Source organism: Lynx canadensis, chromosome A2 (assembly GCF_007474595.2).
Source record: "Lynx canadensis isolate LIC74 chromosome A2, mLynCan4.pri.v2, whole genome shotgun sequence".
Taxonomy (NCBI): domain Eukaryota; kingdom Metazoa; phylum Chordata; class Mammalia; order Carnivora; family Felidae; genus Lynx; species Lynx canadensis.
Window position 1 is genome coordinate 52,878,437 of NC_044304.2, and position 27,760 is coordinate 52,906,196.

Consider the following 27,760-nt stretch of genomic DNA (forward strand, 5'->3'; position numbering starts at 1 on the left):
ATAAGAATACAGCAGTAAACAATACGTACCATAAGATCATGCAACACAGCATGACATTGCCCTAAGGAAGGCATAGTACCCAGGGCCTACAACATTTTGGGGGACCTATGAAAATGTTTCAAAATCAGAAGAGAACAATGAAATTTTAGGCTGAACAGAATGTTTTAATAAGTAATATTAATATAGTCATCTTTATACTAATGCAGTCATAAAACACAATTTTTGAAACTTTTTTTATGAAAAAAGTCACCGACAAAGGCAAAAGTGCCTCAGACTCATGAAAGTCATACTGTGGCCCTAGGAGACATTCATGCTGAGGACCAAATATAAAGAAGGAGCCAGCAATTCAGATTTAGGAGAAGAGTATTTCAGTTACAGTAGCTGGAACAAAGGTCCTAAAAATGGCTTAAAAGCTAATAGTATGTATGGGAAAGGTAGTACTATGACAATGGCCTTGTTTGAACCACCTCTAAAAAGTATAAAGACAACTTGGAATAAAATTAATAATGCTAAGGGATTTAGAAATTTAACCATGGAGGCAAAAGTTCTGTACACAAAAAACTGTAAGACATCAATGAAAGAAATTGATGACACACAAAAAAAATGGACAGATATCTCCTGTTCATGGACTAGAAGAATTACTATTATTAAAATGTCCAGGGGCACCTGCGGCAACTCAGTCAGTTGAGCATCTGACTCTTGATTTCAGCTTGGGTCATGATCCCCGGGTTGTGGGACTGAGCCCCACATAGGGCTCCGCGCTGAACATGGAACCTGCCTGAGACTCTCTCCTCCTCCCCCACTCACATACAATCTAAAAATATTTATTTTTAAAATAATAAATAACACCCAAAAAACAAGGGTCCAGAGCCAGATGACTTTCCAGGGGAATTCTACCAAGCATTTAAAGAAGAGTTAACACCTATTCTCTTGAAGCTGTTCCAAAAAATAGTAATGGAAGGAAAATTTCCAAACTCTTTGTATGAAGCCAGCATTACCTTGATTCCAAAACCAGACAAGACCCCACTAAAAAGGAGAACTACACACCAATTTCCCTGATGAACATGGATGCAAAAATCCTCAACAAGATATTAGCCAACAGAATCCAACAACCTTACATTAAAAAAATTATTCACCATGATCAAGTGGGATTTACACCTGGGATGCAGGGCTCATTCAATATCTGCAAAACAATGAATGTGATACATCACATCAATAAAACAAAGGACAAGAACCACATGATCCTCTCAATAGATGCAGAGAAAGCATTTGACAAAATACAGCATCCTTTCTTGATAAAAACCCTCAAGAAAGTAGGGAGAGAACCATCATACGCCATGATCATAAAAGCCATATATGAAAGACCCAACGCTAATATCATCCTCAATGGAGAAAAACTGAGTTCTCCTAAGGTCAGGAACAAGACAGGATGTCCACTCTCACCACTGTTATTCAACATAGTACTGGAAGTCTTAGCCTTAGCAATCAGACAACACAAAGAAATAAAAGGCATCCAAATTGGCCAGGAGGAGGTCAAACTTTCACTCTTTGCAGATGACATGATACTCTATATGGAAAACCCTAAAGATTCCACCATTTCCAAAAGAAGACATCCAGATGGCCAAATGACACATGAAAAAATGCTCAACATCACTCATCATCAGGGAAATAAATACAAATCAAAACCACAATGAGAGACCACCTCACACCTGTCAGAATGGCTAACATTAACAACTCAGGCAACAACAGATGTTGGCGAGGATGTGGAGAAAGAGGATCTCTTTGGGACTGATGGTGGGAATGCAAACTGGGGCAGCCACTCTGGAAAACAGTGTGGAGGTTCCTTAAAAAATTAAAAATAGAACTACCCTATGACCTAGGAATTGCACTACTAGGTATTTACCCGAGGGATACAGGTATGCTGTTTTGAAGGGACCCCCCCAATGTTTATAGCAGCACTATCAACAATAGCCAAAGTATGGAAAGAGCCCAAATGTCCATCGTTGGATGAATGGATAAAGATGTGGTATATACACCACAATATTGCCAAGTATTACGCGGCAATCAAAAAGAATGAAATCTTGCCATTTGCAACTACGTGAATGGAACTAGAGGGTATTATGCTAAGTGAAATTAGAGAAAGACAATTATCACATGACTTCACTCATATGAGGAATTTAAGATACAAAACATGCACATAAGGGAAGGGAAGCAAAAAATAATATAAAAACAGGGAGGGGGACAAAACATGAAGAGACTCTTAAATATGGAGAACAAACAGGGTTACTGGAGGGGTTGTGGGAGGTGGGATGGGCAAAATGGGTAAGGGGCATTAGGAATCTAATGAAATCTTTGTTGTACTACATGCTAACTAATTTGGATGTTAAGTTTAAAAATAAATAAATAATTGAAAATAATAATAATAATAATAATTAAAATGTTCATACTCTTCAAAGCAGTCTACAGATTCAATGCAATCTCTATCAAAATTCCAATGGCATTTTTCACAGAAATAGAAAAAAAAATCTCAAAATTTGTATGGAATCATAAAAGACCCTAAATAGCCAAAGCGATTTTCAGAAAGAAGAACAAAGCTGTAGGCATCATACTTCTTGATTTCAAACTATATTAGAAAGCCATAGTAATCAAAACAGTAAGTTTTTATGTCTACATAAAAACAGACACATAGACCAATGAAACACAATTGAGAACCCAAAAATAAACATACAGACATATAGTCAACTAAACTATTACAGGAGTGCCAAGAATACAGGCTCGAGAAAGCCATACACCATAAACAAAAATCAACTTGAAATGGATTAAAGACTTAATGTAAGAACTGAAACCACAGAACTCCTTAAAAAAAAACACAGGGGGTATGATCTTTGATACTAATTCTAGCAATGATTTTTTGGATATGATACCAAAAGCACAAGAAATAAAAGCAAAAATAAACAGAACTGCATCAAACTAAGTTTCTGCACAGCAAAAGAAAAATCAGCAAAATCAAAAGGCAACCCACAGAATAGGGAAAAAATTTGCAAACTATGTATCTGATAAGGAGTTGATATTCAAAATACATAAGGAATTCATACAACTCAATAGCAAAAAAGCAAATTACCTGATCAAAAAATGGTGAAGGATTTGAATAGACATTTTTCCAAAACAAACATACAAATAGCCAACAGATATATGAAAAGGTGCTAAACATCAACGAATCATCAGGGAAATGCAAATCAAAACCACAACGAAATAATCACTTCACATGTGTTAGGATGACTATTATCAAAAAGACAAGATAACAAACGTTGGCAAGGACACAGAGAAAAGGAAACCCTTGTAAAACTGTTACCTGGAATGTAAATTGGTATGGCCTCTGTGGAAAACAGCAAGGAGTTTCCTCAAAAAATTAAAAATAGAGCTACCGTATGATCCAGCAATCCCACTTGTAGGTATATACAAAAAGGAAATGAAAATAGCATCTGGAGGAGATATGTGCACTCCCATGTTCATTGCAGCCTTATTCACAAATAGCTAAGATACAGAAAGAACCTATTAATGGATGACTGGATAAAGAAAATGTTGTGTGTATACGTACACAATGGAGTATTATTCACACACACACATACACTCACAAAGAAAGAAATCCTGCCATTTGCGACAACATGAATGAATCTGGAGGACATGTTAACTGAAATAAACCAAAGACAAATACTGTACAATCTCTCTTATACATGAAATCTAAAAAAGTCAAACTCATAGAAACAGACAGTAGAAAAGTAATTACCAGGGGTTGCCGGTGGTGGGAGAAATGGGGAGACGTTGGTTAAAGGGCATAAACGTTCAGTTAATAGATAAATAAGTTCTGAGGATCTAATGTACAGTATGGTAACTACAGGTAAAAATACTGTATTTTATACTTGAAATTTGCTGATGGAGTAGATCTTAAGCGTTCACTCCACATACACACAAAAAATTTGCTAATGTGAGGTAATGAATGTATTAGTTTGATTGTGGTAATCATTTACACTGTATATGTATATCAAACCATCAGGCTGCACATCATGAGCATATACAATTTTGTTTGTCAATTATACCTCAATAAATCTGCAGAAAAAAAGAGAAAGGAGATCACATAAGAAATAGGTGAGGGGTGCCTGGGTGGCTCAGTCAGGTAAGCGTCTGACTTGACTTCAGCTCAGGTCATGATCTCACGGTTGGTAAGATTGAGCCCTGCATCAGGCTCCGTGCTAACAACACAGAGCCTACTTGGGATTCTCTCTCCCTATCTTCCCCTTCTCGAAATAAATAAATAAACAGAAAGGAAAGGAAAGGAAAAAGGAAAAAGGAAAGGAAAGGAAAGAAAATAGGTGAGACAATGAGGCATTTCAATAGAATCTAAAGAAGAGACTTAAGGAAATGTGACTACTTTCTTCAACTTAGTCCTAAGGATGGAAACTGGAACAATTCCAAGGATTGGAAGAGATATTCTGAGTAGCTAGGAGAAGTGTGTCTAAGGAAAGAAAGTTACAAGGATGTAGATTTTCACTCAATAATAAAATTGCTCTAACTCCTCAGTGTTCAACACTGAGGGTGTAGTGAAGTTATAAATTCTCCATCTCTTAGATTCAAGCAGAGGACAGAGAGCCGAACATCAGGAATATTGCAGACAGCACCTCTGCATCAGAAAGAAGACTGAATAAGAGAATAACCAAGGTCCTGTCCATCCCTGTAATCCTACATATGTTTGCACAGAAGTCATCATAGGGAAGCAGAGGTCTGCTACAAGCTGGGTTCACCAGAAAACAGACTGAAACAGAGATACTGGCAGGACCTTGTTGTGACTGCATGACAGCTCAACAACTTCTGCTCCTGTGCCGTTCCCTTCCCCCACAGGGACCATCCTGACAGCACGCCTCCAACCAACTTCCTGCACACTATCTCCATCTACTCCATAAAACTTGATTTAATTGTAAAATGCTTTTGTTGCTATGGACTGTAGTTTTTTGTTATTGTTTGTAATGTTTATTTTTGAGAGAGCGAGTGAGCAAGCACGCACACAAGTCGGGGAGGGGCAGGGAGAGAGAGAGAGACACAGAATCCAAAGCAGGCTCCAGATTCTGAGCTGTCAGCACAGAGCCCAACATGGGGCTTAAACCCACGAACTGTGAGACCTGAGCCATCTGAAGTCGGATGCTTAACAGACTAAGCCACCCAGGCACCCAGCTATGGATTGTAGTTTTTACACTTGATCTTAGCCAAAAGGCCAAGAAGTGATAGGATTGTAGTTTTTAAAACGTTTAATAAATACTGCTCTAGTTATCCTGATTTCAATATTACCCCATTTTAATCACTGTATAGTAATGCATGTTGGAGATCTTTAATACCTGATATAGCAAGTCCCTTTCCTCCCCACCCTTTATTTTTCAAAAATTTTGAGGGCGCTTGGGTGGCTCAGTCAGTTAAGCGTCCGACTTCGGCTCAGGTCATGATCTCACAGTTCATGAGTTTGAGCCCCGCGTCGGGTTCTGTGCTGACAGCTCAGAGCCTGGACCCTGCTTCACATTCTGTGTCTCCCTCTCTCTCTGACCCTTCCCTGCTCATGCTCTGTCTCTGTCTCAAAAATAAATAAACATTTAAAAAAAAATTAAAACAAAATTTGACATAAACTTTAGAATTGGCTTATCAAGTTAAAAATTACATTTGATATTCTGATGATTATACTGAATTATTGAATTTGATTAGAATTACATAGAATATGAATGTAACTGACATCTTTATTTGATTGAATCAAAATATGGTATTTTCTTTCATTCAGATCATCTTTATGCTACTCAACAGTTTTTTGTTTTGTTTTTTTTTAACAGGGGCTTTTTTGTTTGTTTTTTAATGTTTATTTATTTTGAAAGAGAGCGACCATGAGCAGGAGAGGGGCAGAGAGAGTGGGAGAGAGAATCTTAAATGGGCCCCATGCCCAGCGTGGAGCCCAACTCAGGGCTTGATCTCACGACTGCAAGATCATGACCTGAGCCAATATCAACAGTCAGACACTTAACTGACTAAGCCACCCAGGTGCTCTGCCATTCAACAATTTCATGATTTATTCACATAGGTCTTATGTGTTTCTTGTTATGTGTTTTCCTAAATATTTTATATCTATGGTTAATATGTGAATGAGACTTTTTTTAGAGATAATTTCTAACTGGTTATTACCAAGTGAGTAAGGATAATATTAATTTTTTTTCTTAATATTTTTTTTTTTTTTTTGAGAGAGAGAAAGAGAAAATAAGTGGGGGAGGAGCAGAGGGAGAGAGAGAATCTTAGCATGCTCCACACCTAGCACAGGGCCCAACACCAGGCTCAATCTCACAACTGCGAGATCATGACCTGAGCCAAAATCAAGAGTCACCATTCAGGTACCCCAAAGATAATTGATTTTTTTTTTAATTCTTTTTTCAACGTTTATTTATTTTTGGGACAGAGAGAGACAGAGCATGAACGGGGGAGGGGCAGAGAGAGAGGGAGACACAGAATCGGAAACAGGCTCCAGGCTCTGAGCCATCAGCCCAGAGCCCGACGTGGGGCTCGAACTCACGGACCGCGAGATCGTGACCTGGCTGAAGTCGGACGCTTAACTGACTACGCCACCCAGGCGCCCCTGATAATTGATTTTTTAAATGCTACTGTTATAACCAGCCACCTTGAGTCTTTTATTAGTCCTGGTAGTTTATTCCCATTACAATACACAGGGAAATTATGATTTTTCTAATAGACTACTTATAAACATCTGAAAATTATAGTTTGACTATACCTTCTCAGTTTTTAAAAAATCACTAGCTAGAATTCAATCCCTATCAAAATAACAGCAGCATTTTTCCAGAACTAGAACAAACAATCCTAAAATTTATATGGAACCACAAAAGATCCCGAATAGCCCAAGCAATCCTGAAAAAGAAAAACAAAACTGGAGGTGTCAAAATTCCAGACTTCAAGTTACATTACAAAACTGCTGTAATCAAAACAGTATGGGACTGGCACAAAAAGAGACACAGAGATCAATGGGAAAGAAAAGAAAACCCAGAAATAAACCCACAATTATATGGTCAATTAATCTCTGACAAAGGAGGCAAGAATATACAATGGGAAAAAGTCTCTTCAACAAATAGTGTTGGGAAAACTGGACAGCTACATTGAAAAGAATGAAGCCAGATGACTTTCTTACATCATACACAAAAATAAACTCAAAATGGATTAAAGACCTAAATGTAAAGACCTGAAACCATAAAATTCCTAGAAGAGAGCACAGTTAATAATTTCTCTGACGTCAGTGGTAGTAACATTTTTCCAGATATGATTACTGAGACAAGGGAAATAAAAAAGCTAAAATAAACTACTGGGACTACATCAAACTTAAAAACTTCTGCACAGCAAAGAAACAATTAACAAAACTAAAAGACAGCCAACTGAATGGATAAAGATAGTTGCAAATAGCATATCCAATAGTTAGTATCCAAAATATAGAGAGAACTTATATAAAACTTATCAGAAAAACAAACAATCCAATTAAAAAACACGCAGAAAACATGAAAAGACATTTCTCCAAAGACATCCATATCAAGAGACACATGAAAAGATGCTCAACATCATTCATCACCAGGGAAATGCAAATCAAAACTACAATGAGATATCACCTCACATGGGTCTGAATGGCTAAAATCAAAAACACAAGAAATAACAAGTGTTGGCAAGGATGTGGAGAAAAAAGAACCCTCGTACACTGTTGGTGGAAATGCAAACTGTATTTGTGGAAAACAGTATGAAGCTTCCTCAAAAAGTTAAAAATAGAACTACCCTATAATCCAGTAGTTGCACTACTGGGTATTTACCAAAAAAAGACAGGGGCGCCTCCTGGGTGGCTCCGTCAGTTGGGCATCTGACTTCAGCTCAGGTTGTGATCTCATGATCTGTGGGTTCGAGCCCTGCATCGGGATCTGTGCCGACAGCCCAAAGCCTGAGCCTGCTTCGGATTCTGTGTCTCCCTCTTTCTCTGCTCCTCCCCTGCTCACGCTCTGTCTCTCTCTCAAAAATAAACATTAAAAAAATAAAAAAATAAAAAAACACTAATTCAAAGGGATACATGCATCATTATTTATGCATCATTAATTATAATAGCCAAATATGGAAACTGCCTAAGTCTCCACAGACAGATAAATGGATAAAGAAGATACAGAGTGTGTGTGTGTGTGTGTGTGTGTGAATGCATGTATATACATATATACATACATAAATTCACACACACACTATATGTATGATAGAACATTATTCAGCCATAATAAAGAATGAAATCCTGCCATTTGTAACAACATAGACGGAGCTAGAGAGTATACTGCTAAGTGAAATAAGACAAAGACCCCATATGATTTTGGTCATATATTGAATTTAAGAAACAAATGAGCAAAGGAGGAAAAAAAAAAAAAAAGACAAACCAAAAAAGACTCTTAATAGAGAACTGATGGTTACCATAGGGGAGATGGGAGAGAGGATGGGTAAAATACGTGATGGGGATTAAAGAGGACCCTTACCATGATGAGCACTGAGTAATGTAAATAACTGCTGAATCACTATATTGTACACTTGAAACTAATGTAACACTGTATGTTAACTATAACAGAACTAAAATAAAATTAAAACTTGAAAAAAAAATTAACTAGGTAGAACCTGAAGATCAATGCTATTTGAGTTGTCCTGCCCCTGACTTAAACTGTTTCACCATTAAACATATTGATTATAGGTTTCTAAAAGGTAACTTTTATCAATGTAAGAAAATTTCTTTTGAATCACATCATGCTAAGTTTTTGTCGTAAATTGATACTGAATTTCATCAAATACTTTTTGGATTTCTGTCATGAATGTTATATAGATTTTTCTTCTTTTAATCTACTAAGGTAATACAAATAATGTATTACATTATAAGATTCCTGTTACTGAACTGTCCTTGCATTCCGGTGATGCGAACAACTTACTTGAACACGTAATATGTTACTTTTTTACTACACTGCTAGACTGATTTTTGTAACATTTAATTTAGGATTCTCATGTCTATGTTATAAGTGAAACTGACTTATATACATATGCTTTGTGCCTTCTTTGTACATTTTGGTATCATAGTGATATTACCCTTACAGAAGGAGTCAGAAAGTGCTCTCTACACACCAGAAAAGTGTTATAGGGAAATTTTTTTGTTGAAGATTTGGTAAAATTCACTTATTAAGCCATCTGGGCCTCATATCTCAGACTACTTTTTCAATTTTTCCCATAATCATTGACCAATTTAAATCTTCTACCTCTCAATGATTCACATTAAAGCATCCGTTTCACCTACATTTTTCACCCTTTGTTATATCTATCTGTACTCATGATTATGCCACTCTTATCATCTCTAATGTTCTGTAATTGTATATATTCTCATTTCCCTAATCAAATTCACCAAAGAATTTGTCATTTGTTGGCCTATTTAAAAAACAAAACAGTTTTTTATTTTGTTTAGATTTACTAATTTTTATTTACAAAAATAAAAGCAGAGATCAATTATTTTCTTTCTACTCTGGTGCTATTATTACTACTACTATTACTATCAATATTTTGGTTGTTCACTGGGCCCATTAATTTCCTATTTTTCTAATAAATGCATTTTCTCAATACTTCTTTGGCCTCATCCCACGAGAACTTCCATCTGATGGATGTTTAAGATCTCTATTACTTCCTAATTTCCTTGTGATATTCTCCAAAATTTTGGATACTCAACAAAATTTTGTTGCCTATCTTCCAGATTACCAAATTTGTCTTTAATCACATCTGCCTAATTCTCAAGCAGATGTGCTTAACCTTTTAAGTTCAATAATACTAGTTTAAATTTCCATGAACTTTATTGCATAATCTTTTTTCATACCAGGCTATTTTCTAACATATTCACCATCTCACATCTCACATCTTTTTGAAGATACCAACTAATATGTTTTCAGCTTCTCCTATATTCCCCAAATTCTGCTTACTCTGGGTCTTTCTTTCATCCTATGTGTTTTCCATGAATGCTGGATGACCCTTTGACATTCATTCACACTTCAGAATAAAAGACGAGGTCAATCAACAAGGGCAGCTAATGCATGTCGGGGCTAGCGGCAGGTCTTTCCTTGGGGAGAGTCCCCATTCGGCTCTATGTAAGAGTAGAAGAGGTGTCCAGTGACGGGCTTTGCTTTGGGGTGTATGAGTGGGAAACAAGCAAGAAAATAGGCTGGGAGACAAATACACAAAACTGCCTAGATAAGAAAGTTTCCTCTAGTGGGGAAGGATTTTTGTGGACACTGCCTATGGGAAGGAAGGCTTACATTGTCTTGCCCACCCTGCTTTTTGTTGGGGGTGACCACCCTAATGTTAAGTTCCACTCTGCTTCTCTCTCAGATCCCTACACCCACCTGAGGAGTCCTCCCAAGAGAGAGCATTCACATTTTTCACAGTACAGGTCTCAGCTCTTAGCCGGAGGGTCACAGTTATAAATGGAATACTGTAGTTTCTCGAATTTGGCTCTAGGGCCCCTTCCTGTCAGTAGCGGTTAGGTTAGTCACCGTAAGCTCTGCTTTTAATTCCATTTTCTTTTGCACCTGTGTTTTGGGTTATGATTTTTTAATTTTTATTTCCTTTTGTCAATCTAACCCCATCTGTTTCCAATTTTCCAGGAATTTTTCTTAACTTTTGGTCTACTAAAGGTAGGTACATTTTCTGGTTTTCTAACAGTATAACAGATTTTCTTTTAATGTCTGTATTTTGTTATTTTAAAGGATTTTTGGTAAGAGGGGAGCTAAAGGCATATATTCAGGCTGACATTTTATCCCCAAAGTCCAGTTTGTTTTACAAAGTTCCTAAATGAAATATTCCTTTGTAATTTAAACTCTTTTATTCAAAGCATCCCAACTAACACTTTGCTAAGGAAAAGAAAAATCACTCTTCTCAACCCTTGCTTACTGCTGAACAAAACAGATTTCTGCTTTTTCAAGTTCATTAAAAAAGTGACTACAATCCAGTTAAACATGGCAAGTTCCATGAAAGAAACATTTAATATTTTTCAGAGGGAGAAACACACACACACACACACACACACACACACACACACACACACACACACACATATAAAATCTGATGAGAAAGGCAGTCCTAGAGAAAGAAATGGTAACTTCAGATTTCAAATGGAAAGATTTATTCATTTCATTTACAAGGGATCAAGAGTTTGATCCAATAAATAGGCAGTTACAATAAATCTAAAACCACTAAGGATATAGCAGTTTGATATTTCAAACTTGGCTCTATTTCCCCTAAAAGTGAAAACCCAAACGTATTGCTTCTGCAAATTACACCCACATCAAATATCAATTCAATAAGTATTTCATAAGTGTGTAACATAAATCTTTAAAGAAAGCAAAGCAGGGGCACCTGGGTGGCTCAGTCGGTTAAGTTTCTGACTTTAGCTCAGGTCATGATCTCGTGGTTCATGAGTTCAAGCCCCGTGTTGGGCTCTGTGCTGACAGCTCAGAGCCTGCAGCCTGCTTCAGATTCCATGTCTCCCTCTCTCTCTGCCCCTCCCGCATTCACACTCTGTCTGTGTGGGTCTCTCAAAAATAAAGAAATATTAAAAAAAAAATTTTTTTAAAGAAAGCAAAAGCAGATGAAGACAACATGTGGCCTGTCCTTAAACAACAGAAAATCTAAATAAGAAGAAAAATTAATCCAAATTAATTTCCATATCAAGTTAATGATAGATACTAGGAGAGAGTTTAATATTAAATATCACCTCTTCAGCTCTTAAAGAATTACCATAGTCATGGGGCACCTGGGTGGCTCAGTCAGTTAAGCATCCGACTTTGGTTCAAGTCATGATCTCACCGTTTGTGGGTTCGACTCCCGCGTCTGGCTCTGTGCTGACAGGTCAGAGCCTGCAGCCTGTTTCAGATTCTGTGTGTCCTCTCTCTCTGCCCCTCCCTCGCTCACACTCTGTTTCTTTCAAAAATAAACATTACCAAAAAAAAGAAAAGAAAAAAGAAAAGAACTGCTATAGTCATTCCCAAACACAATGAGAGAAGGGAGAGAAGCTAAAGTAAATTGCTTTTTTAAAAAACCTATTATTAAAAAAATAAATAAAAAATAAAAAAATAAAAAAAATAAAAAACCTATTATTATAGGTTATGTTAATAGAAGTATTGAAACTAGACCAAAAAGCATATACTAGATACTTACAAGACAATCTTGGCAAGGAAATGCTTGTTTGGCTCACATGAAATTTTAAAAATCTAGACATTTTACATAAAAACCCAGGATTCAGTTTGTCTTAAACAATCAGAAAATTTGACAAATCCAGCCCCATAGTCCCATGTGAAAGCAGAAACCAGGAGCCAGTGGCATGCTAGTAAATGGTAACAAGTGGCTGTGTTGGGAGGAAAAACCAAAAAAGCCCACATCTGTGGCTTTTGCCATGGTGTAAATACCCCCACCGTGGCTGAGGACAAGTGTCCAACATGAGGTCCCAGCTGAGATGCACACAGCTGGCTCTCAGGAGCCAGCTCTGACAGTGACTGCAGCTAGATGATGGCTGCCTCCTGGAAAGGGGTCAAGAGCTGTGTTCTCCAGGATTCCCTCCTCCCTAAGGTCTTACACTTGGCAGCTTCGTGCACTTGGCACCAGTCTGCCCTCCCACCCCCTGCTATTCCCTCCACCCCAAAGAACTCCAGATCAAAGCTGGTGGCAGTACCAGGTACACTATACCCAGATCACACACAAAAATCATTGCTTAGGTCCCAGGGCACCAAATGGGTCAGTCAGTTACATGTCCGATTTTAGCTCAAGTCATGATCTCAAGGTTCGTGAGTTCAAGCCCCGCACTGAGGAGCCAGGGGTGGCAGAGAAGACAGTGACTCCCAAAGGTGAGTTTAGAAGACATACTCAACTCAACAAATGGCTGCAGGTGTGGGGGATGTGCGGAGAAGATCCTGATTAGGGCAGCGATTCTCCAGATGCAGAGAGGGAAAGAGAGAACCCCCCAGGAGGGAGGAACATGCTGGGAAGCAAAGGGGACACTGAGGAAGATGGGCATCAAATGAAAAAATAAGTAGTTCATCCAAGGAGTCTCAACTCTGACATTTTAAATTGAATTGCAACCGACATTAAAATTAGCTCATTATATTTTCATGTGTATTAAAGGAAAAGTGTGGATTTCTAAAGACTGAGAAATATTGGGTTAAAAGAAACATAATAAACCATCCTCAAGTGGCTAAAGAGCTATTCAGTGGAAGAATCTATTTCCAACATCCATTATCCTAATTAGCAAGCCATTATTTTCACCGGCGGAGATCCATTTCTAACATGTAGTATGCTAATTTGAGTTGATATAAAAGCACAAAAACTAGCAGAGACATTTGTAGTAGCTATCTCTGGAGGGCAGCCCTTCTGACTATATGCCAGGTGCTGACCCTGGGAGGCAACCTTTGATTAAAGCGGCTGACCACACCTAGAGTGTCTTAAGTTAGCACATAAATACTATCCCGCCTTATGTTTTATGAACCTTTTAAAAGTAAAATAAACTTTTGGGAGATGGTATTTTCAATGCCACTGTTCAGAAAAGGGAAATAATTGAAAGCACAAAGCATATTATTAGTGAATCCAACCTTTAAAAAGGGCAGTAAATTCAGTCCTTATTTTGAAAATCAAAAGGCTTGGGAACACGGAGTCAGAGGAGGCAGCTCCCCAAGACCACGTGATTCCCTGCCCTGGAGAATGTTGCACTCCCCACCCCAGCAACAGCTGCCACTCAGTTATTAACTGCGCCTCTGACAATCCTGGCGTGGGACTGCATACGAAGGCACAGAAAGGAGAGACATAGGGCAAGTGTTTTGTTTTCTTTCAGTTTTTTACACTTTAATCTTGAATTCGGCATCCAACTTTTCCAAGCTTAATTTTTTCTCTGACACCTCCCACTCAGCCTACTGCAAAAGTTCTTGTTATAACCATCAGATGAAAATGTTTGGCAAACTATTATTATCAAGTGGAATACAGTACTCCTTTTGGTTTGTACATTATTAGTAGTAATAGTGACCATTGTAATGAGTCATTTTTGCTAGTGTTAAAAAAATTAATTCCTGGGGCGCCTGGGTGGCGCAGTCGGTTAAGCGTCTGACTTCAGCCAGGTCACGATCTCACGGTCCGTGAGTTCGAGCCCCGAGTCGGGCTCTGGGCTGATGGCTCAGAGCCTGGAGCCTGTTTCTGATTCTGTGTCTCCCTCTCTCTCTGCCCCTCCCCCGTTCATGCTCTGTCTCTCTCTGTCCCAAAAATAAATAAACGTTGAAAAAAAAAATTTAAAAGAAAAAAAAAAATTAATTCCTTAGAGACGAGCCTTTTACTACAGCAGTTGCTTTACTACCAACAGAGGTTTATAAAATGCCAACCACATGCCTCAAATGGCACGTGCTTGGAATATGAAGTGGTGCGGAACAGGACCCTTGCCTTGATCAAGTCTAGGATCTAACAGACTCAAAGAACCTTAGGTCAGAGAGTGTGGCCACCCACCCGCTGCCAACTCTCTTCTACAATGACTAAACAGTGGTTATCTCTTCTCCGCTTGAACACTTTAGCAATAAGGGATCTGTTACTCAGTGAGGCCACCCATGCCATCAGACCCTCTTAACTGAAAGACATTTACTAGAAAAGAAAGTCCCATATAAAGAGAAGTTCTGTGGGGCCCCTCGGTGGCTCAGCTGGTTAAGCGTACGACTCTTGATTTCGGCTCAGGTCATGATCTCATGGTTTGAGATGGAGCCCTGCAGACGGCTCTGCACTGACAGCGTGGAGCCTACCTGGGATTCTCTCTGTCCCTCTCTCTAACCCTCCCCCATTCATGCCGGTGCTCTCTCACTCTCTCTCAAAATACATAAGTAAACTTAAAAAAAAAAAAGTTCTGTGGCAGTGGGCATCTGAGTCATGGACACACAAGAGAAAGAACAGTTCCTGTGGTTCCTAAATACGTGCTACCACACATCCTAAATATTTCACTGATTATAGCTACTTAATACTTATGAAATGCTATTTCACTGGTTGGGAAACATTTTCCAAAGAAAAACCTCTTTGCTAACTTATTACTGGAGGTAGTAAAACAGAAGTTTTGTATGTATGTATGTATATATACACTTTCAATCATTCAGCAGTCAAGTCTTCAATGCCCTCCCTCTGAGAAGACATACAGAGAAAAATTAAGGGCTTAAGTTTCAGAGTCCAGCTACTTGACTTCAAATCTCAGCACTGCCACACCACTTAAGGATCCTTATTTATTAGTATAATCAAGTACTGTAATTAGTATTCAAATTACTTAAAGTATGTAAGCCTCAGTTCCCTTCTCTAGAAAATGGGACTCATTAAAACACCTACTTAACAAGGTTTTCATGAGAACAAAATGAGGTAATACAGTGATTAAACTGAGATCCACAGACAAAGCTCAGAGGTCTGTGACAATTTTTACTTGTGTTGTTATTTCAAACAGAATCTTTTTAAAAATCTGACATAAGCAGGACCGCGTGGGTGGCTCAGTTGGGTAGAAACATGTGACTCTTACTCTCCAAGTCATGAGTTCAAGTCCCACACCAGACCTAGCGTTTACTTTAAAAAAAAGAAAATCTGGGGTTGGGGGAAGAGAAATCTGACATAACCATATTCTGAATCAGACATCTACGATACAACCAGGTATACTGGCACATGATTTCAGAGATGTTTGCATTTCTTCCTAGTCTAATGAGAAAATGACAGAAATTAAGTCTAATATGAAATTGAAACATCTGCACTAGGAAAAACATCACCACCATCTGTGCAATGACGTATCTTCTTACAAGAGTGTGCAAAGATAAAAGTGGGGAGGAAACTGTATCAGAGGACACACAGCAGTACAGGCACCCTGACATTGAAGAATCAACCCCAGCATGGCAGCGGTATCATACTAGTGGAAGAGGCTTTAGTTGTAGCCCATTACTATCTACTGTATCATGCCTAACTTTTATGGCTATATTTAAATTATAAATTCATATTCTGGTTATGACATTGTACACAAACTAATGCATAAAGGTTTTACACCTACCATTACGCTTATATATTTAAGTAACATTTTAATAAAGATAAGCATTTTGTGATTATGCAAGACAGTATTCTCATTTGTAGGAAACATATTACTTAGGAGTAAAGAGGCATGATACCTCCTACTCTCAGGTGTTTCAGGAAAAATAATATGTATATATATACATATATATATGTAAAATACATATGTATATATATACACATATGTATATGTAAATATATGCACATATACATGAGAGAGACAGTGTCAAAGGAAATGGTACAAAATATAAATGGCTAATTTGGTTAAAGAATACATGATAGCCAAGGAATTACAGCACCTGACACTTAGGGGGATCTAGCCCCTCCTTAAAGATCCAGATCCAGAATTCCCCAAAGAATATTATTAGACCAATGACTCTCAGCTGGGAAGAGGGACCCACCATCAGAATCACCGAGTCAGGCATTTTCAGAATGCTTACAAACACCCGTTCTTCCTCTCTTTGGGAATCATTGCCACAGTAAGCTACTGTCATGGATGGAAATGCGTGGTATCCCTCTCAGGTGTTTTAAGATACCAAGAATAAAAATAACTAATGCAATAAAACAAAACCATCAAATTGGGCTACAAATGATCAGATGGGTATCCTCTCCATCAGTGCCTATTGGGTAGGCTCAACAGTGTCAAGGTACAGTTAGGAGCACACTTTAGGAAACAAGATGGAGCTAATTAGATTTAACCGAAGGGGAGTAACCAGAATTTGAGCCCTGACTCTAAAATGTGGGAACAATATAGCCTGAGAACATGGAAGAAGTGTGTCTAAACAGTCACGTTTGCTCACAACTGGTGTGCCAAGACCTCCCGTCCTCTTGAAAGGAACTGATGATGTCATTCCTGTCTAGTCACCGATATATTCCAGCATGTCTGAATCCTCTGGCTCACTGTATTTTCATGACCCATGTGTTAGTCAAGTCTTCCCAGCACCTAAATGGAGGAGCCAGCAGCAAGTTTATCCAACAAAAGAGATATAAAGCAAATCATGTTTTTTCAAGTTCATTCATTAGTGAATCCTAAAGTCTATTTAATGAGTCATGACCCAACTTTCATAAAAACAAAGCAGAATATAAAGAACAGAACAGGCACATCTCCATGCACTCAGGGTAATTTCTGCTTCATGAAGCTTTTGTATCATTTATGTCAATATATCAGTACAATATAAATGCTTTTCTACCCTGTGCCATGGTCAGAAATGTTTGAAAGGTACCCTAACAGACGCTGGGAGGAAAAACAAGAGACTAAGAGGATAGAGGAAGAAAGAGACAGGAGCAGATCCAGCCAATATGCTCAAAGCAAAGTGGTGGCTAAAGCCCCTGTAACCTGTGCACAACAGCAGCCAGTTACTATACTGATGCAGAGGCTGGTCAGGATCTTGCAGGAAGGAAATTTACCTGTGAAAACAGGACACGAGTGGAACTGATCATCATGTTATAATTAATCAGACAAGCTTTTTTTCCTTTTTAAGGCAAAATAGACTACAACCTATATACATGAAAATATCCCATGTATCGGGGAGGCATCAGTCCCCTCTAATAAGAAAAGTTTGTATTCCTGGCCATTCTTTACTTGGAAGGATTATGGTAATTTACACTTCATCATTCAGTCAACTTGCAGTGAACTTCACCAAGTGAGGATTTCGTGAATTTCTAGGAGCAAGTGGGTGCAGCAGCAACCCCTACAAAGACTGGCTTGTGTTCCTGTTCTCCCCACTTCAATCACACCAACTTTATCCCATTTTTCCTGATCGTATGCATGCTCATCAGAGCGAATCCAAAGTGCTATCTCCTCCACCAAAATCCTCAAAACCAAAATTTCACAGTTCTTAAAATTATTTTTTTAATGTTTATTTATGAGAGAGAGAGAGCACGCACAAGCAGGGGAGGGACAGAGAGGGACAGAGGATTGAAAGCAGGCTCCGCCCTGACAGCAGCAAGCCCAATGTGGGCCTGAACTCACTAACAGCAAGATCATGACCTGAGCCAAGGTGAGACACTCAACTAACTGAAGCACCCAGGTGCCCCTCAAAATTATTTTATTCTAAGTGAAGACGTCAGCAGATACAAGATCTTCTCATCAGAAGCCACATGAACAAAATTACCAAAAATATTTTGTAAAAATCACAATAAAGTAAAGTATGTTAAAGACGCACCAAAGTGGGGGCGCCTGGGTAGCTTGGTGGGTTAAGCGTCTGACTTCGGCTCAGGTCATGATCTCACGGTTGGTAAGTTAGAGCCCCACATCGGGTTCTGTGCTGACAGCCCGGAGCCTGTTTCAGATTCTGTGTCTCCCTATCTCTCTGCCCCTCCCCTGCTTGCTCACTTGCTCACTCTCTCTCTCAAAAATAAAGCAAAACATTAAAAAAAAAAATACATAAATTTAAAAAAAAAAAAAAAAGACGCACCAAGGTGTTGTTCTAAACATCAGTGCTAATGTGTCTTATCCTCAAATTTTGTTCAATTTTGACTACTAAAAATAAGCCTGGAAAAAGGTTGGGGTCGTCCCAGCACCAGCATTAATTACGACTGAAAGAAGAGATTCCTGCAGCACAGGGAAAAATGGGCAATCTCATGTTGTATTCTCATTAAGTACCTTCCAGGATTACCCTGGATGCTGATTAAATCAATGTCTCATGAGCGGTGGAATGATTATTTTAAGTAAATGTATTCCTTCTAGGCCATCCAGATAAGTGACTATTGTGTGACTACAAAACCACCATTTCACTATTGACTTCAGCTCTACAGTGTACCATTGAGATATTTCTTCTATTCTCTGCTAGTAGACATAATGAAGCCTTAAGGCTATCAGGTATTACAGATCCAAGTCCTAATAGGTACTGTTCTCTTCAAAATACTCAAACAATAACATCTTCAAAAATGCCTAAGTTTTCAGTTCTCCATGAGCAAAAGAAAAGAGAATCATTTAGGTCACCTACAGGAGTCGGGAAACCGATCTCAAGTAGTAGAACATTTTTCTGTTTGTAATAAGACACCCAAATCAGATTACATACACAAGACTTTTTTAAATGTTGAGGAGAATGCTAAATGTAAGAGCAATTTACAACAAAAGCTAAAATAGAACTAATCTGGGACAGAGAAAGCTGATTCAGGCTGAACAAGCCCAAGTAGGTCTTAAGAAATCTACTGGAAGACTCTGAACTTAATGCTCAACTTTGCCTATAAATAGAATAAATTTTCACATACTTACATGACTAGATAATAGAAAATACAATGAATGCCTGGTTTTTGAGCTCTGTGCTCCTGTGGGTGATGATGCACAGAGCATCATAGCAAAAAAGTTTCTCAAAAATGTTGCCTGATGTTAATAATAATGACTATAGACATCTTTGGACTTTTTCCCTCTTCTTTAAACGTAAAAAATGATCCTGAGAAACTGAAGTCATTCCAGAGGGATTCCAGAATCATGCCAGAGTCCAAAGAAGAATATTCCAGAATGAAGGCTACTCTGTAATCGTTCTGGCCTTGTATACGCATATATCCTTCTCTGCAAATCATTAACAGATGTGTTGAACACAGGAAGAAAGTAAGAATTCCTCTCTCCCTTGGCATTATCGTTCTATTTCTATCACCAAGTATGCCCAGTCTCCCTCTTCTATGCATTTTATAGCTGCAAGTGTCTACATTCATAAGCTCCATAAAGGCAGTGGCTGTCCCTTGTTCATCTATGTGTGCCCCTTTTACATAAGAATTCAACCCTTGTTCATTGAACTGGTAACTATACAGGTCTCCTGCCTGAACACAGTGACCCTGAAGCTGGGCTCCAGAATCGAACCTGAGAAGGTAGGAGAAAAAGAGAAGACACTTTTACTCTCTACATCCAGGACACGAAGGGCAGCCTCAAGGTCATTACTTCCATTTTTCATTTGTATGAACACTATCCTGTTTTACTGATCCTAACTAAATGCGGGCATTATACAACAGAAATTAAAAATACTATCTAGGGGCACCTGAGTGGCTCAGTTGGTTAAGCATTCGACTTCACCTCAGGTCATGATCTCACAGGTCATGGGTTCAAGTCCTGCCTTGGGCTCGATGCTAACACCTCAGAGCCTAGAGCCTACTTCAGTTTCTGTGTCTCCCTCTCGCTCTGCCCTTCCCCCACTCACTACTGGGCGCGCGCTCTCTCTCTCTCTCTCTCTCAAAAATGAATAAACATTAAAAAAAGTTTTGTAATACTGTCTAATAAAGTATAAAAACTTCTAAATTAACTATATTCATACTTAATGAAGCTTGTAACTAGCTATTCAAGTCAGCAACATGTACTGCAATCTTAGAGACATAAAGGAGCTTTTCATGCTTTTCAGCAATCTTAGATAAAAGCCCACAACCTGAGTTGCCTCTCCCTAACTTAGCGTCCCTAGGAATGATACATAACATCCCTGAGTTTCAATTTCTTTAGGAAGGGATAATTATACTACACCAATGGATAGTTATATCCCCCCCCCCAACAATCCAAAACCTAAATAAATGTAAATTATGCAAGAGGTTTAAAAAAAAAAAACAACCCTCTAATTGTTACCTCATCCAATCACTAGTTTAAAGATAACCTCGTGTGAGTGTTGGTGTTAGGAGAGGGTGGGAAGACCCAGGCACACTGATAATACACAGGAATAGAATAAGCCCGACCACAAGCCAACAAAACTGCCCAAAGTGAACAGATTATGGCAATCCCCACCAGGAGCCAAGAGCTAAGATAGGCACTATCTATACAATAGCCCATTTAATCCTCACAAATACTTTGTAAGTGTTATTTCATGTTAGGAATGAGGAAATTGAGGCTTAGAAAAATAAAAGTCCTAGACAGTAAAAAGGCAGAGCTTACATTTTAAGGATATGCACTTTCCAGTCTGCCTATTCATTAAGACTTAAATTGTAAAGTAGTTCATCTTTAAGAATTTATAGTGTATACTGTATGCTAGCCAACTTGACAATACATTATATTTTTTAAAAATCTATAAAGAACTTATCAAACTCAATACCCAAAAAGCAAATAATCCAGTGAAGAAATTGGCAAAAGACATGAACAGACACTTTTCCAAAGAAGACATCCAGATGACTAACAGATGAAAAGATCTCAACATCACTCATTATCAGGAAAATACAAATCAAAACCACAGTGGACACCACCTCACATTGGTCTGAATGGCTAAGATTATCAACTCAGGAAACAACAGATGTTGGTGAGGATGCGGAGAAAGGGGAACCCTTTTGCATTACTGGTGGGAATGCAAACTGGTGCAGCCACTCTGAAGAACAGTACGGAGGTTCCTCAAAAAATTAAAAATAGAACTACCCTATGACCCAGCAATTGCAATACTAGTTTTTATCCAAAGGATACAGAAATACGAAAATGCTGATTTGAAGGGGCACATATACCCCAATGTTTACAGCAGCTCTATCAATAATAACCAAAGTATGGAAAGAGCCCAAATGTCCATCAACTGATGAATGGATAAAGAAGATATAGTGTGTGTGTGTGCATGTATGTGTACATAATGGAATATTACTCAGCAATCAAAAAGAAATAAATGTTGCCATTTGCAACAATATGGATGAAACTAGAATGTATGCTAAGCAAAATAAGTCCATCAGAGAAAGACAAATATCATATGATTTCACTTATATGTGGAATTTAAGAAACAAAACAGAAAGGAAGGAAAAATAAGATAAAAACAGGGAGGCAAACCATAAGAGAATCTTAAATACAGAAAACGGGGCTGCTGGAGTGATGTTAGTGGGGGGATGGACTAAATGGGAGATGGGCAATAAGGAGGGCACTTGTTGGGATGAGCAATGGGTACCATACATAAGTGACAAATCACTAAATTCTACTCCTGAAACCATTATTACACTATATGTTAACTTGGATTTCAATAAAAAAATAAAAATTAAATAAAAAAAGAATTTAGAGTGTATAAAAGCTCAACCTTAGAAATTTTTTTGTTTTTAGCATTTTAGTGCTTAGAAAAAGAAAACCTGGTTCCCACATAAAACAGTCACCCTTGCAAATACTGTTCAGCAAGCAATTTTAACTTTGAAAAAGAACTTATTTAAAAACTTAAATAAAAACTTACTAAAAACCCTAGGATGAGCAGGAAAACCACTTTAACACATTGTGGAATAACCTCATGGAGAACAATGTCATGTTCTTTTTCCTTTCACCTGTCCCCCACCACATTAGTGAATTTTCCCCCCAATATTTGCTGTTTCTCGCTCACACAAATGGAATTTTAAGACTATTTTCCATCACATACATACGTGCTACCTATGACAGAAATGCTCTTGGATGATTTTTTCCACCTCTACTTCTCTCCTGGTCAATTTGTCTGTCAAACAACACGTATTTATGTAAACTTCCAGAGTCCCTAAGTGTCTCTTAAGGACTATCTCTACTCAAGAGCTGGGAAGCCAGGAAGGACAGGACTTCCTCGAGTTAACCCTTGGAGCTGTGGTATCCAAAGATGACATTTACAAGACTTACATGTTCTAGCACTTGAAAATGAAAAGGAGAATACTAAGTTGTTCTGAGAACAACCAAAGTTAACTGCACAAAACCATCAAACTGTGTGGAGAAACACGTGAGTCTATGATAATGCAGGAGACAAGGGGACACGGGTAAAAAGTGCTTTAAAACAGGTTCATGACTTACGTTTTTCATCATCAGCATGCACAAGAGACGCTGCCCTTGACAAAACATCCAATGGCGTCTCCATTCCTGGTTGGAGCCTAGACAGAAAAAAAAAAAGAGAGACAAAGAATAGAATTTAAAGAGAATTCAAAGGACTCCTTAAGAATTCTGGTAGTTAACAATTAGAATGATTCCCCCATGAAATGCAAATCACAATCCTGAGGATGAAAATCTTCCCAATCTGTGAAGAAATGCAGTGGATTTGGTTCAGGCACAAATAGAGGAAAGGGTTAAATTCCATTCTGTGTACTAAGCTAAACCTTGCAGATTCCAGGAAACAGCTAGTGTTAGAACTAAAAGAAGGGATATTGTGAATATTCATGCCCATGTTATTTGTGCTTATAAATGTTTATGTGCGTGCATAAAAACATGCCCATTCAGACAGACCAAGTAAAAAACAGCTTTGGAACAAAGGCTACTCTATGAACGTAGTGGTACTACCAGTCTGAGATTTCTGTTGTGGTGGTGGTGGTTGTTGGTTTATTAGTTTTAACAAAAATGACTAAGCTCGAACCATTCTGTTCATTCACCTACTTAGCTGAGAGACTCTTTGTGACCTTGTCACTTAATATACTCAATGTACTAGTGAAAGGTCTGTGAATTCCAGGGGAGAGTTAAATGGTATTTGAAGTCCAATAAGAATCTTTATTTTAAAATGAGTAAAATGGCATTTTAACTTAAGTAGTATTCTAAGGCCAATATGTTTCTCTTTCTTTAAAATTTTTTTTATGTTTATTTTTGACAGAGAGACAGAGACAGAGAGAGAGAGCGAGAGCATGAGTGCGGGAGGGGCAGAGAGAGAGAGAGAGAGGGAGAGGGAAACACAGAATCTGAAGCAGGCTCTGGGCTCCGAGCCGTCAGCACAGAGCCCGACGCGGGGCTCAAACTCATGGACCGTCAGATCATGACCTGAGCCGAAGTCGGATGCAAACAGACTGAGCCACCCAGGCGCCCCTGTGTATCTTTATTTTAAAATATGTTTTGGGGAGCCTGGGTGGCTCAGTCGGTTAAGCATCTGACTTCAGCTCAGGTCATGATCTCACAGTTCGTGAATTCGAGCCCCACACTGGGCTCTGTGCTGACGGCTAGGAGCCCGGAGCCTGCTTCAGATTTTGTGTCTCCCTCTCTCTAACCCTCCCCTGCTCGCATTCTCTCTTTCTCAAAAATAAATAAACGTTAAAAAAACATTTTAAATATGTTTTGTAAGTACCCACTATCACCACCACCCATCACCAATTTATCTAGTGCCATGTTTTCTAATAAGCCTGGGTTTTATTTTTAATTCTGTTTTCTTAAATTACAGCATACATATAAAAGCAAAGACTGCAGAACATTTAAAGATGGTGGGTGGAAAACCTAGAAAATCAGGCCACCTCGCCCAATTTTTCTTTTCCAGATTACTTACACACACACACACACGCATACACAGGCACCCATACACAATTACTGGGAAAACAGACATACTCTATTAGTTCAACTGAGAGAAATATCTTCTTAACTATACCCTTTAAAGACAGCAATGGAACACCTGCTTGGGATTCTCTCCCTCCCTCTCCCTCTGCTCCTACCCCGCTCACATGCCCACACTCTCTCAAAAAGATAAATTAATTAAAAAAGACACTCAGCATTTAATCAGACTTCTTCAACATTTACTGAGGAACTACTAGGTATGTGCCAGTTACAAGACATGGTGGATCAGCTTGCTTTATAATATTCGTATTTCAGGTCCCCAAAGAAACAGCAAGTCTTGACTGGCAACGTAATTTCATTCAACAAGCGTGAACTATGGGGACGCCTGGGTGGCTCAGTCAGTTAAGAGTCCAACAGCAGCTCAGGTCATGATCTCACTGTTGGCTTCTGAGCCTGAGCCCCACGTAGGGCTCTCTGCCCACAGAGCCCACTTCGGATCCCGTCTCCCTCTCTCTCTCTGCCCCTCCCCTGCTCATTCTCGCTTTCTCTCAAAAATAAATAAACATTAAAAAAAAAAATTATCTACTAGGTGCTGCCAAGGTAGGAAAAAAAAAAAAATCAAAGGCCAGTAGTTGTTTTCAAAGAGCTTTCAATCTGTACAGCAGACGTGCCTACAAGAAAGTAGTTTAAGGCAGTGTTTTCTAAAGTGTTTTGCACTATATGTTCATATTTTACAAGAAAAAATTTTTCTAGAAATAAGTTCAGGAAACACTGAAGTAAACCGAATTAAGCAGCTTCCTGTGCTTGGAATATACTGCTAGGTATTCCTCCTGCAGAGGCTCAGGCAGTGGGGGTATTTACCTCTGGATAGATGAAATCTCTCGAATTTCACTGGCCATTCATTTAACCTGAAACATCTCTTAGGGAACACTTAGGGAAATAATGGATTAAGGTAAAGTGTGCTAAGTGCCACAACAGTGGTATAAACAAAATCCTATAGAAATACAGATGAATTCTGAAAGACTGTAGAGAAAACAGAACCATGAGCTGAACCTCTGAAGAATGGATAGAAAAGTTCGTCCAGAATGGAAGAACAAAAGGACAATCTATTCAGGAACAAGTTGCCCCAATCAGCTACAAGACAAGAATAAAACGGGAATAGGAAGTAGGAGACAGGGATGGGAGTTTCGATCGGGGCCATATTATGGAAGGACTGAGGGCTCTGACAAAAGTTGGGTTTGACTGTGTACGTGTTAGGGATCCACTGCAACCTCTGAGCAGAGAACTGACTTGGTCATCCACATATTCAATGAAAATTATTCTGATAGGACCATGTAGTCCCATTCTACAGAATGGGAAGCTAAAGACAGGGTAAACAATATCAAAAAGCTATGCAGAAGGTAATGAGGGGCACTGTTAAGGGAGCTGTGGGGACAGGAGAAAACCAGAGACAAACTGACAGGGTTTGGAAGGTCTCGAAATGTGAGAGGAGACAAAGACAAATACTGTTTAGTTTCTTGTATGTGAAATCTAGAAGAAAAACAAATTAATCGAGACAGAGAACAGTTTGCTGGTTACAGGGTGGGGTAAGGAGGAGATAGGTGAAAGTGGTCGACAAAAATAAATCAATTGCTCATCAACACCAGAAATGGGGGTTGTCAGTCACTGCAAGAGCAGTGACGTCATAAACCAGAGTTCATTTCTTCTTTTTCAGAGACAAGGGAAGAGGAGTAAAATCAGAAGAACAAAAGAAAATGTAATGGCATTCACATTCATAATCGTCTTGGTAAGATAGAAAAGATCACCTCCTGAGAGTAAGGATTTTTGAACTTGTTCAAAGAAGAAAGGTTTGCTGAACTCCCAAGAACTCCGTCTTACCGTCTTTATCTAAGCCAGTTTCCTATTCAGGCAAGATTTGGGCTTAAAGCCTTTTATTTGGATTAAGTAAATGCTGATAAGCATTCTACTCCATAATACAGAATTTAGACTCAAATTCCTTAATTTCCCCATGAAATTGAAGTTCTGAATGACCTTGCCTTCCTGATCACACACTCTTGACTCTCCGCCAGCAACGTGAAAATTCTAAACCCAAATAGATATCCATTAACAACACATGCCTTAAGTTATGCAAATTACAAGTGTTGTGCATAGAAGCAAAATATCAAAGCATAAAAACATCAAATAACACAAAGAAGTAGATGCAGAATTTTAGCATCTAGGAGATTACATATTTAAATGTATTCAGATACTATGAATTCCAAACCTCCAAGCACTTAATGTTCAAAGTAGGCAGATAAGAGATTAGGTGTTTAAGGTTCACCTGCAAGGCACCTGCCATCTGCTGCAACCTTATTAATGAAACCCATCAATTTTTATTACACAATTATTCTGAGTTCAGGGAAGTACTCAAGAGAAGAAAAAAGAAACAGAAGATAAGATCTCTGCTTTCAAGGAGTTACGTTCTTGTTTGTGAACATTAAGTATAAGGAATAAGATAACAGACAAATCTTTTAAGGGACTAGGATAACAAACAAATTTAAAAGAGCATAATAAAAGACAATATATAATTTAAAACCAAAATGTGTACTGTGTGATAAAACAGAGATGAGCATCAGCTCAAAGCGTATACCTTGCGAACATCTATTCTTTGGTTGGTGTGCACATATGTGTGCCTCTAAAAGCCACTTCAAAGATTCCCTTCCCTAGTTTCTCTCCCTCAGGCTGTCAGGCTCCTCTCTGACTTCTCTTATTTACCAGATCACACCGTTGGAATATGTCCTGGGTGCAAGGACTCTATCTTATCCTTACATGTTACAGTCATGTTGGATCAAAAGTCTCAGGAAAGGCACAGAGGCAGAATGAAAACCCGAGACATTCTCACAATGGAGAATCTTGGATAAGGAGCAGTAGAATCTAAGCAGGGTAAACATGATGTGGGTGGACAGAGGAAAAAGCAGAAGGCTAGCCAACCAGGTTCACACTGAACATAGCAGGAAACAGGCAGCAACTATTAGTCCCTGAGCGAGCTGGTGATCTGATGTTAATGAGATTTTCATTTAGCAGTTCTGGGGAGGATGGTCTGACTTGATGAAGTCAAGTGAGAAGTCACTGGAAGCAGATCAGTCAGGAGGCTCCTCCAGGAACCAGGTGTGAGATAAGGGCAGTAGGGGCTGGTTCAGTAAAGGTGGGAGATGAGGTCCAGCAACTAGGCATTATCTAGCCACAAAAAAAACCTAAGCAAATAAAGGTGGAAGATAACAGTAATAAAATAAAAAAAAAACTTATGGAAAAAAAACTTCTGAATTTTACACCTTGTACAATATCCACAACCCCCCCCCCCAAAAAACCAATAAAACATGTTAGTAAAAAGTAAGGGGAGCTGGGGGGAAACAATGATTACAGTATTTGATGGAGGGCCACACAACACTGAGAGGCAAATTAGCAGATTGG

General features: G+C 38.7%; 1 protein-coding gene across 2 annotated transcripts in view; it reads right to left on the reverse strand.

Annotated features, from left to right (window-relative positions):
* Nucleotides 1-27,760, reverse strand: part of VGLL4 (vestigial like family member 4) — a 168,568-nt gene that overhangs the window by 130,528 nt on the left and 10,280 nt on the right. For both annotated transcript variants that reach the window (XM_030307417.1, XM_030307418.1), the window contains exon 2: nucleotides 22,862-22,938. In XM_030307417.1, coding sequence (XP_030163277.1) covers nucleotides 22,862-22,925 — 64 coding nt within the window. In that variant the 5' untranslated portion in view covers nucleotides 22,926-22,938. The remainder of the gene's footprint in view (nucleotides 1-22,861; nucleotides 22,939-27,760) is intronic.